A 13284-nucleotide genomic window follows, 5' to 3' on the forward strand; every position below is an offset into this window, starting at 1 on the left:
TCCAGGGGGGAGCCAGATGCAGCCTAGTGAGTGGGGAGACAGATATCCTTTTTTAAAAAAAGATTTATTTATTTATTATGTAAATGAGTACACCACCATTACTCTCTTCAGACACACCAGAAAAGGGCACCAGACTCCATTACAGATGATTGCCAGCCACCAGTAGTTGCTGGGACTTGAACTCAGGACCTCTGGAAGAGTGCTCTTAACCTCTGAGCCATCTCTCCAGTCTGATGGATACCCTGATGGGCTGTATCCATCAGGGTATGCTGTGGTAATCAGTAGCCCATAACCAGACAGCCACAGCTTGAAGCCTGTCCTTTGATCATTTGATCAGGCCTAATGTTCCAGGTAAGTCTCAGGGGGAACTGTCGGAAGAACCACTGTCTTGTTCTTCACTGTCTTGAAGCATGGCCTCCTCCGAGGCTCCTCACTACAAAGGGAGAGCCATATGTTTGCTCTGTTTTGTTTCCACACAGGTGGGACAGTCACATGCCGCCGGACAGACTGACAGCCTGTTCTGCCCAGTGACTACAACAGGATCAAAGCCATAGGTTTAGTTGACTATTGTCCTGCTGTGCTTTTCCTTTAAAAGGGGTGGGGGAGTGGGGGACGGGACTCAGGGCCTCACACTTGTTGGACAGCACCCGGCCTCACACAGCTTCCTCCCAGGTTGGACAGCATCCAAAGCTCGAGCCCCACCCCCAGCCTGTTTTCCTTTCCTGCTACAAGCTTCTCAATATGACTCAAGCTTGAACTGAATGAGGAAAAAGTTTCAAATATAAAGGTAAAAATCTGCTGGGGTGGTGGCGCACGCCTGTAATCCCAGCACTCTGGGAGGCAGAGGCAGGTGGATTTCTGAGTTCGAGGCCAGCCTGGTCTACAGAGTGAGCTCCAGGACAGCCAGGGCTACACAGAGAAACCCTGTCTCGAAAAAAACCAAATGCAAAAAAAAAAAAAAAAAAAAAAAAGGTAAAAATCCTGCTGGGCAGTGGTGGCGCACGCCTTTAATCCCAGCACTTGGGAGGCAGAGGCAGGCGGATTTCTGAGTTCGAGGCCAGCCTGGTCTACAGAGTGAGTTCCAGGATAGCCAGGGCTATAGAGAGAAACCCTGTCTCGAAAAAACAAACAAACAAAAAAAACAAAAAAGGTAAAAATCTGGCACCTGGGTCACTCTCATGCTTTATGACACTTGGTTCTTTTAAAATTGTTGGAATTTCAGCTATCTGAAAATTTCAAGTCATCTTGTGTGGCCCCAAAGCATGAGTTTGTGGGAGTCAGGCCGCTGCAGTATTGAGACCCTGTTGGTCTGTCTCTTTCCTCTCCCCTCCTTTCTGGTCCCATCTCTTCTTAGTTCCCATCTCCTCTCTCCCTCCCCCTACTCTCTTCTACCCTCCCCCTACACTGAGATGGACTTCACCACAGAACAAGAGCCCAAACCCTAACCATTTCTGATTTCCCTGCAGTCTGAGTTCAAGAAATGGCTTGACGGGGATCCTTCCCCTGTGCATTCGGCAGGGCCCGGCTCTTCTCTTTGCACTTGCAGCCCTGAGGAAGACCTGTCCAAAGCTCAGCTCTGTTGCTTTTTCTGCTTGGGAGCCCAGGCAGGGTGGACCACCCAATCCCCTCATGGGGACCCCATCCCTGCTTAGATCCTGGCCAGGCAGCGCTGCCCTACTGTGTGATCCGCGTATGTCGGCAAGTAGACTTTCCCATTCGCCGCCTTCACTTTCTTTTCTTTTTCTATTTTTCCTTCCTTCCTTCTAACTTGTGATTTTTCCTCCTTCCATCTTTCCTTCCTTCTTCCTTTCTTCCTTCCTCCTTCCTTTCTTTCTTTTCTTCTTCTTCTTTTTTTTTCCAAAACAGGGTTTCTCTGTGTAGCCCTGGCTGTCCTGGAACTCATTCTGTAAACCAGGCTGGCCTTGAACTCCAGAGATCCGCCCGCCTTAGCCAGCCTAATGCTGGGATTAAAGGCATGTGCCACCACTGCCCAGCTTCTTCTTTTGCAATGTTAATTTTATCATTTTTGCATGTTGATATGTACACGGAGAGTGAGCGCCCAGAGAGGCCGGAAAAGGGCTTTGGGTCCCTGGAGCTGGAGCTACAGGCCCTTGTGAACTATTGATGTGGGTGTTAGTAACTAAAGTCAGGTCCACTGAAAGAGAGGCAGCCTCTCCAGTCTCTCTTGCCTGGACTCTATGTTGTCCTCAGTGCTAGGACTGGTCTTATGACCTTTTCTGCCACCATTGGCATAGAAGCTCTGTTTAGATGGTTGCTAGATGTCTCCTTGTTAGCCAGACCTAATAGACACCTCAGGTACCACAGAGCTATGTTGTGCCTCTGGATGCAGCATTTAAGACTCCGCTAAAAGCCTGGTGGTAGTGGTAGTGGTGGTGGTGGTGGTGGTGGTGGTGGTGGTGGTGGTGGTGGTGGTGGTGGTGGTGGTGGTGGTGGTGGTGGTGGTAGTGGTGGTGGTGGTGGCTCACGCCTTTAAGCCCAGCACTTGGGAGGCAGAGGCAGGTGGATCTCTGAGTTCGAGTCCAGCCTCCTCTACAGAGTTCAGGACAGACAGGGCTACACAGAGAAACCCTGTCCAAAAAAAAAAAAAAAAAAAAAAGACTGCTAAAAATCCTTTTTTTAAAGCTAAAAATTACAAGATGGTGCAATCCTTCCTTTCCTTCCAACCTCTCAATGCTGCACGGGCTGCGTGGACTGGGACATTGACTCCTCCATCCATCTCACCCTCTTTCCCATCCTTCCTGAAGCTCTTAGGGAACGGCTGTCTTAGCCTGGCACTCTCCTCTGGCCCATCCTCTCTCTAGCCTTCTGCTGATGAGTCATCTACTCCCGCCAGCCTTAGTGCATGTCATTCTGGAAAAGACCTATCTGCCCTCCAAGTTAGGGTGGTTCTCCTGGGGGAGGGGGTTCCCTGATTCTCCCAGGCAGCGTCAGCCTGAACTGTGGCTGTTTCCCCAAGTCTCTGTCTCCATTAGGGTGCACATGCTTTAGACAGCATCCAGCAATCACCCATTCCACCGCTGGATGCTTTCAGAGGGGGTCAATGAACACAGGATGATTTCATTTCCCAAGTTACCCGAATCTCCTAAATCCCCCGGGAGTTCATCAAGCCCCTGAATTCTTGGAATCTCACTTTTCTAGCTCCTAACAGCGGGCGGGCAGGGAGCGAGCGAGCATGCCAGCTGCCCGTATTCACATCCCCCAGACAGGAAGCAATCAGCAATCCATGCTGGGTTCATACCACCCACAGCCTCGGTCCAGAGGCCGCGCAGCACTGTAGTCAAGGCCCGCCCTCTGCTGGCCACGAGATTTCCAGGGCAGCAGTGGCTCCGTGCTAAGCAGAAGCAGACTGGGTTTTTTTGTTTGTTTGTTTGTTTTTAAATCTCTCTCTAAAGACACACCAGAAGAAACCCCATTGCTTCAGAATCTATTACAGATAGTTGTGAGCCACCATGTGGTTGCTGGGAATTGAACTCAGGACCTCTGGAAGAACAGTCAGTACTCTTTAATCATTGAGCCATCTCTCCAGCCCTTGTTTGTGATTTCTGTACTGTGAAGTCCTTTGGTATTCCACAATGAATGTGAAGTCCTTCCCAAAGTAATATTTTTTTTTGTTTTTTGTTTTTTTCAAGACAGGGTTTCTCTGTGTAGCCCTGGCTGTCCTGGAACTCACTCTGTAGACCAGGCTGGTCTCAAACTCAGAAATCAGCCTGCCTCTGCCTCCCAAGTGCTGGGATTACAGACGTGCGCTGCCACCATCGCCCAGCTCAAAGTAATATTTTAAAATGTACAACAATGAGGTTATTATGCTGATTACAAATGAAACTGATCATCAGGATAAATAGGTATCAATGACTTAGAAAAACTGTGGCTACACAGCTAATAAAGCACATGCACGGACACAGTCAACTGTACCCAGCAATGCAGGTTGAGTCACTATGATTTAAAAATGAGGAAAAAACGGTGCAGTGTGGAACGCAGGTGGCTTCCCAGGTGACAGTTACGAGCCCCACCCACATCTCCGGGGTTGCTGCCATCTCCACTAAGAAGGGAAATGCTCAGTTTCAGGCAGGAAAACTAAAGACCACCTTTTTTTTGACAGCCAAATGCAGAGATACCCCAAATTCTACCTGTGGATCCTAAGGTAAGAACACAGCGATATTTTGAGAAGCACAGACAGACAAATACAAACTATATTTCTATTTCTCCTCTTAGCATCAGAGACGGAGCCCAGACCCTTGCACATGCGCTCGACCACCAAGCCAAGTCTGTCCTGAAAAATTCTTTTAAAATACAACATTGATGGCAGGCAATGCCAGCTGGAGAGAGGGGTGGTAGCATCACGGGGGGGAGGGGAGGGGGAGAGGGGACAACAACACTAGGGCTGAATTCCACAGGTACCCCTCGGCTGTGTCCCGATGTCCTCTGCCCAAAATCTACTTTCCTATCAGAGTTATGGAAAACATTCAGTCTGTTAACATACCAAATCTTGGGGGCGTCTGTTAACTGATGTTCGTCCTTGAATCAGAATGATATGGAATGGCCAGAGAGAATAGGGCTTCTTTCCTCTCTCATTGGGGTTCCTTCAGAAACCCCAAAGTCTAACCTGCTGCCTGATGGAGGAGGCTCCTGCATACTCAGAGGATAAGTCCTCCCTCGCTGAGCTAATATGGGAAGCATGCCTGTTTTCCCTTTCCAACTACAAAGAACGACAGTGCATGCAAATTACCTTATTATTTTATTAGAAGCATATTTACATTTTTTGTTCGAAGAGAACAGTTTACAAAAATTATACACGGTGCTTGGATTGGAAATGACATACACGTTACTTCTATCCTTCATGAAGGGAAATATAAGTTAGTTATATTTACTGCGCTAAAAACATTTCTGCCTGTTCCCATACAGAAAACGTTAGCACAGGGCATGAGGAATACTGTGTGGGCCTTCATCAGTGGCAGGCACTGCACTTATGCTAAATTATGAAGCTGGAAGACTAGGCTAGACCCCACTCCAAAAGGCACAGCAGAGCTACCAGGGCTCAGGCGGTCCTGAGCATGGACACAACAAAGGACTGGAACAGTATGAATGATGTCAGGGAGTGGTCAAGGACGGTGACTTGAACCACAAAACTGGCTTTGTGCCTAACAGCCACTGTCAAGTGCCCCGAATGTAAGCAAACTGAGATTGTAAACCACGGCCGAGCACCCATCCTGCCCACCACCTGCAGGTGTGGCCTTGCCTTGCCCTCTTGTCATCTCTAAGTCCTACCCCTGCCCTCTGACGACTCGTGTTTCCCAGCACCCACGCACTGGAAAGAAGGAAGTCAACTGTTCCCCAGGACTCCTTGGTGCCAGCCTGACGGCTCGCTACCCTGAGAACTATTGCCTTCCTGGGACTCTGTGGACTGGCCTCCTTACTGCACACAAGATCTGGGAGTCCCAAGACCTGTTTTCCTATTTTTTTTCCCTAGCCTATTCTCCCCCGCAAGCACCCAGTTTTCATCTGAGGAGACTTTCTAGAACCTTGCTTCAGCATCGGGCAGTGAAGGAGAAATCCCGCTGAGGTCTCAGCCACTCGCCAGGCTCAACTGCCTGGGCCCCACTCCCCATCCCGCCCACCATCATCCTAGGGAAGGAGCTTTTTGAAGAGGGGATCGAGGCAGTCCGCCATTTACCTGTGCTGTAACTGAGCACTTAGGCAGCTTTATCAGCGAATGCATTCTGGGTACGGGAGCCTATAGGGCTCAGCATCTTGGGAAGGCTACCTGAGCACCCCGAAGGCCCAGGCATAGAGGCTCGGCATTTTCCTGAGCTCAGCATGGAAAGGTAGGTGGGAAGCGTTTCTCCCTGACTTGCACAGCGGGACTTCAGTACAGGACTAGGGCGAAGGTCAAGAGCCTTCCTGGGTACCTGCCGACAAGCGGGCGAGGCTGAGATTGGCACATGCTAGGCGGCAGAAGTCAAGTGTGGAGGGGAGCGTACCCCTGAACACGGGGTCCTATGTGCAGCCAAATGAGTTGCAAGCTGGCAGTACAGCCTGTGCCTTCTCTGGGCTCCGGTGCCAGCACTCAGCATGGCCCACCAGCTGCTCCACCTGACATGCTCGGTGGCTGGGGCTCAGGCTCAGGAGGCAGCAAGCAGGTTCCAATGCATCCGGTCCTAGGAGGCCACGGCAGAGGCAGCCTGGGTGGTGTCAGGGGGGCCAAGTTGTGTGTTTGCACTGTGTGTGTGTGGTATGTGTATGTGTGTGTCTCACAGGGAGCAGGAAAATAAGATGGGATGAATAAAACGTTAGAATCCAGCAGAACGAACATTTCTGGCCTCCCCGTTTCCTATGCCCACATACACAGCGTCTCATCAAGCACAAAGTCACCTTGTGAAGCAGGGGCCTGAGGACACTCGAGAGCTGGCCACTGAGAACCAAAATGGCTCTTAGGAATGTTTTCTGACACTGTGAGGAATTATTGAAGAAAAAAACCAAAACCCACAAGGATCACATTAAGGATGAGTTCACGGTGATGTCAACAGTAGCGTTTGTGCTCACAGAAGGTAGAGCTGGTGTTTGGGCTAACAGGAGGGGCACACCCATCCTGCCTGGCCCCTGACCTCACCAGCGCAAATCACTTCCAGGTGATGGGACTCTAAGTCTTGAGGAGGTCATCCGCCAGAAGCGCAGGGCTGGCACTGTGGACAACTGCGGCGCTGCAGGGGGCTGGGTAGTTGGAGCTGGCACAGAAGCAAGAGGAAGCGGTCCTGAGTCACTTGTTCACTGAGGCTTGGAGGCCCCAGTGGCCATGCTGCCCACCACAGCCCAGGCGTGTGGGTGTTAGGAAGCATCCCCAGAGCTGTAGGGGAAGAACTTGCTGGCTCTGTTGGGTGTGTTGGGTAAGGACTCTGCCTCCTCACTTAATTTGAAGAACATTTCCTGTTCCCGCTTCTTCTGGTTCAAATCCTCTTCCAGGGCCTGGGGAAGAGAGCGCAGATGGTATTCAGTGGGATGCCAATGATACCAACCACAGAACAGCATGTCCTGCTCTGGACGGCTCCCGCTCAGGCTTCAGGGACTGGGTGGAAGGTCTCTCCTTCCTCTCCCTGAGGTAAGCACCCCCCCCCCCCCACCTGCCACACGCATTCCTGAACTGCTCAAAGGCTCAGGGCAAATCACAAGGAACTGTTTGTTAAGGGGTGAGGGGCACAGGCAGGACTCCCGTGATGGGAAGAGAGCCAGAGAAGAGGATCTGCCAGCATGCTCGCGCCAGTCAGGACACTCACCACCTGCTGGGAGGACGTGTGCCTGTCCCTCTGAGGGTCTGATCCTCAGGTAATGGGTGCTTTCTAGTTGGCAGCAGCACAGGAGCTGCCCTTAGACATATGCTCGCTTAGCCAGACAAACAAGATCCTACCAGAAGGGCTTCCTTCCCCAGGGCACTCGGACATGAGTACCAGCTCAAAAAGGCAGTGGAAGAGACAGGGGAGCACGGGCCAAGACACGATGAGACACCATGTGGGAGGGAAAACTGGATTTGGGTCTATGTAAAATCTTCTCTTCGGGCTGGCAGTTCAACAAACAAAGTCTGGCTGAGTGGTAGTGGCGAGGTGCGCACCTTTGCCTGGGACGCAGAGACAGGTATATTTGTGAGTTCGTGCCAGCCTGGTCTACAGAGGGAGTCTCAGGGCAGCCAGGGCTACACAGAGAAAACCTGTCTCAAAAAAAACCCCAAAAACCCAAAACCAAAAAAACCAAAACCACCACCACTACTACCACCACCAACAAAACACTCTAAAACACTGAAAATTACTATACTGGCTCAGTGCTGCATATGTAAACCACATTGCTTAGGGGTCCAGTGTGTGTGCGCCCCTGGGATCCAGTGACCCTGCTGGAGGTGTCACTCTCAGTTCTGTGGCTGTTTAGACAGCAGGGTGGTTTAATACATCGCCAAATTTCAAAGCTAGGAATGGCCAAGCATCCCCACTTTAAAAATTCAAGATGGCCGGGCGGTGGTGGTGCACGCCTGTAATCCCAGCACTTGGGAGAGAGGCAGGCTGATTTCTGAGTTCAAGACCAGCCTGGTCTACAGAGTGAGTTCCAGGACAGCCAGGGCTACACAGAGAAGCCCTGTCTCAACCGCCCCCCCCCCAAAAAAAACCAACAAAAACAAAACAAAAAAAAACAAAAACAAAACAAAAAAAATGTTCAAGATGCCCCCAAATCTGAACTCTGAAGGGCTAATTTGATATCTTAGTGAAAGACACCATTTCTGAACTGGCAGGTTGGGTGGCAATCAAAAGGTGGGTATGCCAAAAATGCCTTCTGGCTGTGTGTAAGGACCTGGGTGACACAACCAAGTTTGTCTAAACTTGGGCACTAGGTGACGTGCCAGACGAACATTCAGCCCCCACGTGTTCGGGTGGAAGGCGTGACTGGTAAAGCTAGGACCACGGGGTTGGAGGTGGGGGTGGGAGGAGGGGGCCTGAGAGTTAAAACGGCCCCGTCTCCTGCTCTCTGCCTCTGTGATATGATCAGTACCTCAAACGTCAGTGTAGCCAAAATAAACCTGTCTGGTGTTCTACAAGAGAAGGAACCAACATGGCCTTATCTCATCATACATATACAAATATCCCAAACTTGGAGAAGGATCTGAAACCCAAAGTGCTCTGGTCCCCAGTATCTGCTGAAGGGACACTCAGTGTGGAGTGCTGAGCAGGGACCAGTCTGTGACTCAAGCCCTGCTGTCCCTTGCCCACCACACTTGTTCCTCCGAGAGCCACAGGCTGTCTGTCTCTTGCTGGGTGCCAGATAGTAAACTTTAACATTGTTAAAGAGAATGTTATGCATGAGTACTAACTATACTTAACTCATTTTTTCCATCTCCCCCACGGGTCCTCCTCTACCTCCTCTCAAAACCCAAACTAAAGACTTCTTCTTTGGTTATCCTTGATACATACAGATGATATTCATATGTTTATAAACAGCACCTGCTGAAACCATTTACTGTTGCTCATATGCATGCGTGTTAGCGATGACTGCTTAGGGTCAGGCAGCTTCTCAAGGCTTGTCCCTGGAGAAGAGGAACTCCTCTCTCAGCAGCTATTTTATGACTGCTAACTCTTTATAGCTATAGTGAGACCTTGGGAGAGATCTCCCCCACGCATGTTGGACGGTCAATGGTGCTGTCATTGTACCAGCCTTGTGTGTGTGATAGTGTTGAGGTTTCATGGGATGGCTTCCCTGTCTTACAGGGAAGACACTGTGCTTTGCAGGTCAGAGTTTCTACGGCAATAACAACTGTTGTCTCAAAGCAGAATCAGCCGTAGTAAAGGTAAATGAATGAGTTTCTTTCTAAACAAACTTATTAGCAAATGGGTAATGGGGCGGACTCAGCCCACCAGCAGCAATGTGCTAACAGTAGGCAGATAACACTCATGCATTTTACAGTCTAACAAGGCAGGGTGAGGAGGGCTACTAGCTAGAGAGAGAGCAGACTACACTGAGACTCTATTCTGTCCTCACAGCGACCTCAGCAAATCAGGAAGTCTGCACTTACTTAAAAGGAAGCCGTCTGAGTTCTAAAAATACTCTACAGGACATGATATAAGAGGGAGACAGAGCTCAAGGCTGCTGAGTGTAATGCAAGAACACAAAGGACCATCCCCCTGGGCCCTCCTGCCAGCAGCGGCTCAGGCAGCTGTGACAGAACCCTGCCCTGAGGCAGTCCCACAGGCAGAGAGCAGGGCAGCTCTCCGAGCACTGGCCTGTGGTGCTTCCAGGAGCCCGAGAAACCCTCACAGGAAGCTGCTGAGGGAGATGGCTGCTCACTTTCCAGACCCCTCGGATGTGCGCAACAGGCAGATGGGTCCTGTCTCTCCGGAAGAGACCAAGTTTAGGGGTGCCACAAGGCAAGAGTCCCAAAATAGGGAGGCTTCAGATGTCCCGGGCGGGTACCCGTGTACGGACCCACCAACCTAGTGCAGTACCTTTTTGCGGGGCCGAAGCTTGTCCCGCCATTCCTTCAGGCTCTGGTTGTGACTCTCATCCAGGGCCTTGAGCTTCTGGGTCTCATGCTCTACCAACAGGTGACACTTTTCGTTCTGGAATAGGCAGGATAGGGGTGAAGAGGCTGAAGCCTGGGGAAACGTCCACTGCATCCTCGAGGGACTGCCACCACGGGTTCATGACGCCTTGGCCATTATCCAAGCACGACTCTGCATGTGGGCAATACACTTGCAGCAAGCAGTGCCTGCCGGGAGGGCTGTTCCAGAATGGTAATAGTGTGCCTGTGTGAGTGCCCGTGCCACGGTGGAGGTCAAAGGACAACCTCGGAGTCAGCTCTCTCTGTGGCCCCTTTGCAGGGGTCTGGGAACCACACCAGACTGTCAGGCCTGTGTGTGCACTGTGTAAGAAATCACTGAGCACCCCGCCTGCCCTTCTGTGTGCTTTTGACATTGTCTGGGCTTTTTAAAACCCACTGTGAAAGGACAACAGACCTGGCTCCCAAAAGTTGTCCAAACCGCAAGCGTGCACCGGGACGTACACCTGCCCAAACTCACACACAGGCACAGACATCCCAGAAATAAATCAATAACCTGCAGCCTGTAACTCCTGGTCCCAAGCTATCTTCCTTCTGACACCTTCCAAGAGGCGGAACCACAGGTGTGGTAAGTTGCATCCAGCAACAGTAGTTTTCTATGGCAGCCCACACAGACTAAATCTGTATATAGTTACTTACCTACAGAAATTATATGTGGAATTGTGCATTGAGTCTAATTATGTATCACATGATATATGTAACTTTTTGTGTGTGTGGATTTGTTTTTTTCGAGACAGGATTTCTCTCTGGAGCCCTGGTTGTCCTCTATAGACCAGGCTGGCCTCGAACTTAGAAATCCGCCTGCCTCTGCCTCCCAGAGTGTTGGCATTACAGGCATGTGCCACCACTGCCCAGCGATATATGTAACTTATATGTAACACCTCTTGCTTCCTGTCTTTTCCTCAGGAGAGGTTTCTGGAGAGGAATGAGACTGAGGGATCTCCCCATCTCTGCCACACGCTCTGAGGTAAGTCCTTGGCCTTCCAAGTTTTACCTGAGATCTATGTGGTAGACAGGAGTGAGGTCCCTATCGACTCCCTGCAGGCACAAGGCCTTTATCTGCTAAAAAGCCCTACAGGCTGGGGAAGGAGAGCCCCTCACAGGTGTTTTATTTTGGGTCTCAAGCTGGCTTCTGGGAGTTTATAAGTCGATCTAGTCACGGATACTCAGAGCACCGTGTCCTGTGACCAACTGTGTGTAGCATTCGGTGGGTCTCTCAGTCAGCAGTCACATAATGATGCCATGGGCAAGGAATGGGAATGTCCGACTAAAATCCAGTGGACCAGTCCCTGCCTGGCAGCCTCCAGTACTGGCCGTTCTTTGAAAGTCTCCCTTGACACTGCCCCATGGGCCCAATGGCCTGAGCAACCTCTCCAAGTTCACAGAGGCAGGAGCTGGAATCATCTGTCAAGTACAATTTCTCCTCCACCACAAAGGGGGGCCAGGCAGCAGTTCCTGGAACTGGGCCCTCAGGTGCTCGGGCTACAAGTCCAGATAGGGGGGCTAGTACTGTCTGGTTCTGACGGACAAACATCCTGCTTGTTCATATCCCTAGTGCATGGGGCCAAACTCAGCTCCACCCCCACCCCCCACAAATCCACATACCAATCTCTCCCATCACCTCCACCCTACAGCTATTTCAGAGAGATAAAAAGCAAGGCTAGGAGGGTCGGCCAACTTGCCCAGGAGAGTAGGATGGCAGGCTGGCATTAGCTCGCCCGGGCTTGGCTGACTCGGATGTGCCTTGGGGAAACTGAGGCACAGGGCTGAGTACCTGCAGCTGCTGCAGCTCGCTCATGTTGCTCTCGCACTGCGCCACCATGTCTCGCATCTGGTTCTCGTGTTTCTGCTGCTGCTGCAGCCTCTCCGCCTTCTGCCTCTTCTCCTCCTGCTGGGAGAACTGTAGAAAGAGGATACTGCTACAGGTGCTCACCTAGATGGCTGGCGGGGGTGGGGGTAGGCCCTCAGCCTGAGCCAGCAAAGGTATTGGGTGGCCAGTACTGCTGAGCCCAGCCCGGCTCAGGTTATGCTCTCACTATTGAAACTTGCCCTGAGCCAGGCGGTGGTGGCGCACGCCTGTAATCCCAGCACTCTGGGAGGCAGAGGCAGGCAGATTTCTGAGTTCGAGGCCAGCCTGGTCTACAGAGTGAGTTCCAGAGAAACCCTATCTTGAAAAAAACAAATCCAAAAAAAAAAAACAAAAAACAAAAAACAAACAACAAAAAGAAACTTGCCCTGAGTGGAGACCCAGCCTCTGCCCTCACACTGGGAGGAGTCACCCTGCCTGGGTCACCTGATATGGTAAGATGACACGTGCCAGGACAGAAATCACAGGGACCTATGTCACACAGGAGGGTCAAGGTGGATGAGATCACAGAACATCGTGCATGTAAAAGCATGGGGTCATGAAAGGAGCCAGTGCATGACAAACTCTATTGAACAAGGATTTGTCTATCAAGGGAGCGTCCTCCCGGGCTGTTGAAACTTACACTGACTGACTTACACCCTGCGCTCTATCTAATATCCCGCAGGCTCCCAAGCAATAAGAGGCCAGTCCTTACCGAGCTCCTCCCACTCTCCGCCCACAGCCTAGCTCCTCCCACTCACTGCCCACAGCCAATCAGACGCAGCCCCCACCTGCTTGATCTTCTCGCGCTGCTCGGAGGCGCTGCCCGCGCCATTGATGTGCAAGCTCTTCTTGTACATGGCCATGCGCGTCTTGCCGTCGCTCCTCTGGATCTTGGGTAGCCGCGCCTTCTCCTGCTGCTGTCTGACCTTCAGCTGCTCCATCATGCGCTGGTTGTAGCGCTGCATCTGTTCCCGCTCCTGGAGGGACACCAAGCAGAGGGAAGGGGAGCTCTAGGCGTGGAGGGCGCTCAGGAGCCAAAGGCCGCCATGCTCAGCCCTGGAGCCCCAGGGGCCAGCACGGGAAAACCGTTAGCTCACTTCTACAGTTGGACGACAGTGCTCTTTCAATTTTTTCTTTTTACATTTATTTTATTTTACTGGGGGTGGAGTCAACCATGAGCGGGACACTCAGAAGACACATTGCGGGAGTCAGGTCTCTTCTGCTCTGACGACGGCGCTGGGAATTGAACTCAGGTCATCGGACTTGGTGGCAAGCTCCCTTCTCCACCAAGTCATTTCCACAGGGATGGGTTTTTTTGTTGCTGTTC

The 13284-nt window shown here is 51.3% G+C and overlaps 1 protein-coding gene across 1 annotated transcript in view; it reads right to left on the reverse strand.

Annotated features, from left to right (window-relative positions):
* Nucleotides 1-4739: 4739 nt before the first annotated feature.
* The window catches only part of Stk10 (serine/threonine kinase 10), a 91399-nt gene continuing 82854 nt past the window's right edge, over nucleotides 4740-13284 (reverse strand). Inside the window, exons 16-19 of the mRNA XM_052196448.1 lie at nucleotides 12746-12934; nucleotides 11883-12008; nucleotides 9996-10109; nucleotides 4740-6981 (exon numbers count right to left, since the gene is read on the reverse strand). Coding sequence (XP_052052408.1) covers nucleotides 6844-6981; nucleotides 9996-10109; nucleotides 11883-12008; nucleotides 12746-12934 — 567 coding nt within the window. The 3' untranslated portion in view covers nucleotides 4740-6843. The remainder of the gene's footprint in view (nucleotides 6982-9995; nucleotides 10110-11882; nucleotides 12009-12745; nucleotides 12935-13284) is intronic.

The sequence above is a fragment of the Apodemus sylvaticus genome, chromosome 10, assembly GCF_947179515.1.
Source record: "Apodemus sylvaticus chromosome 10, mApoSyl1.1, whole genome shotgun sequence".
NCBI lineage: Eukaryota > Metazoa > Chordata > Mammalia > Rodentia > Muridae > Apodemus > Apodemus sylvaticus.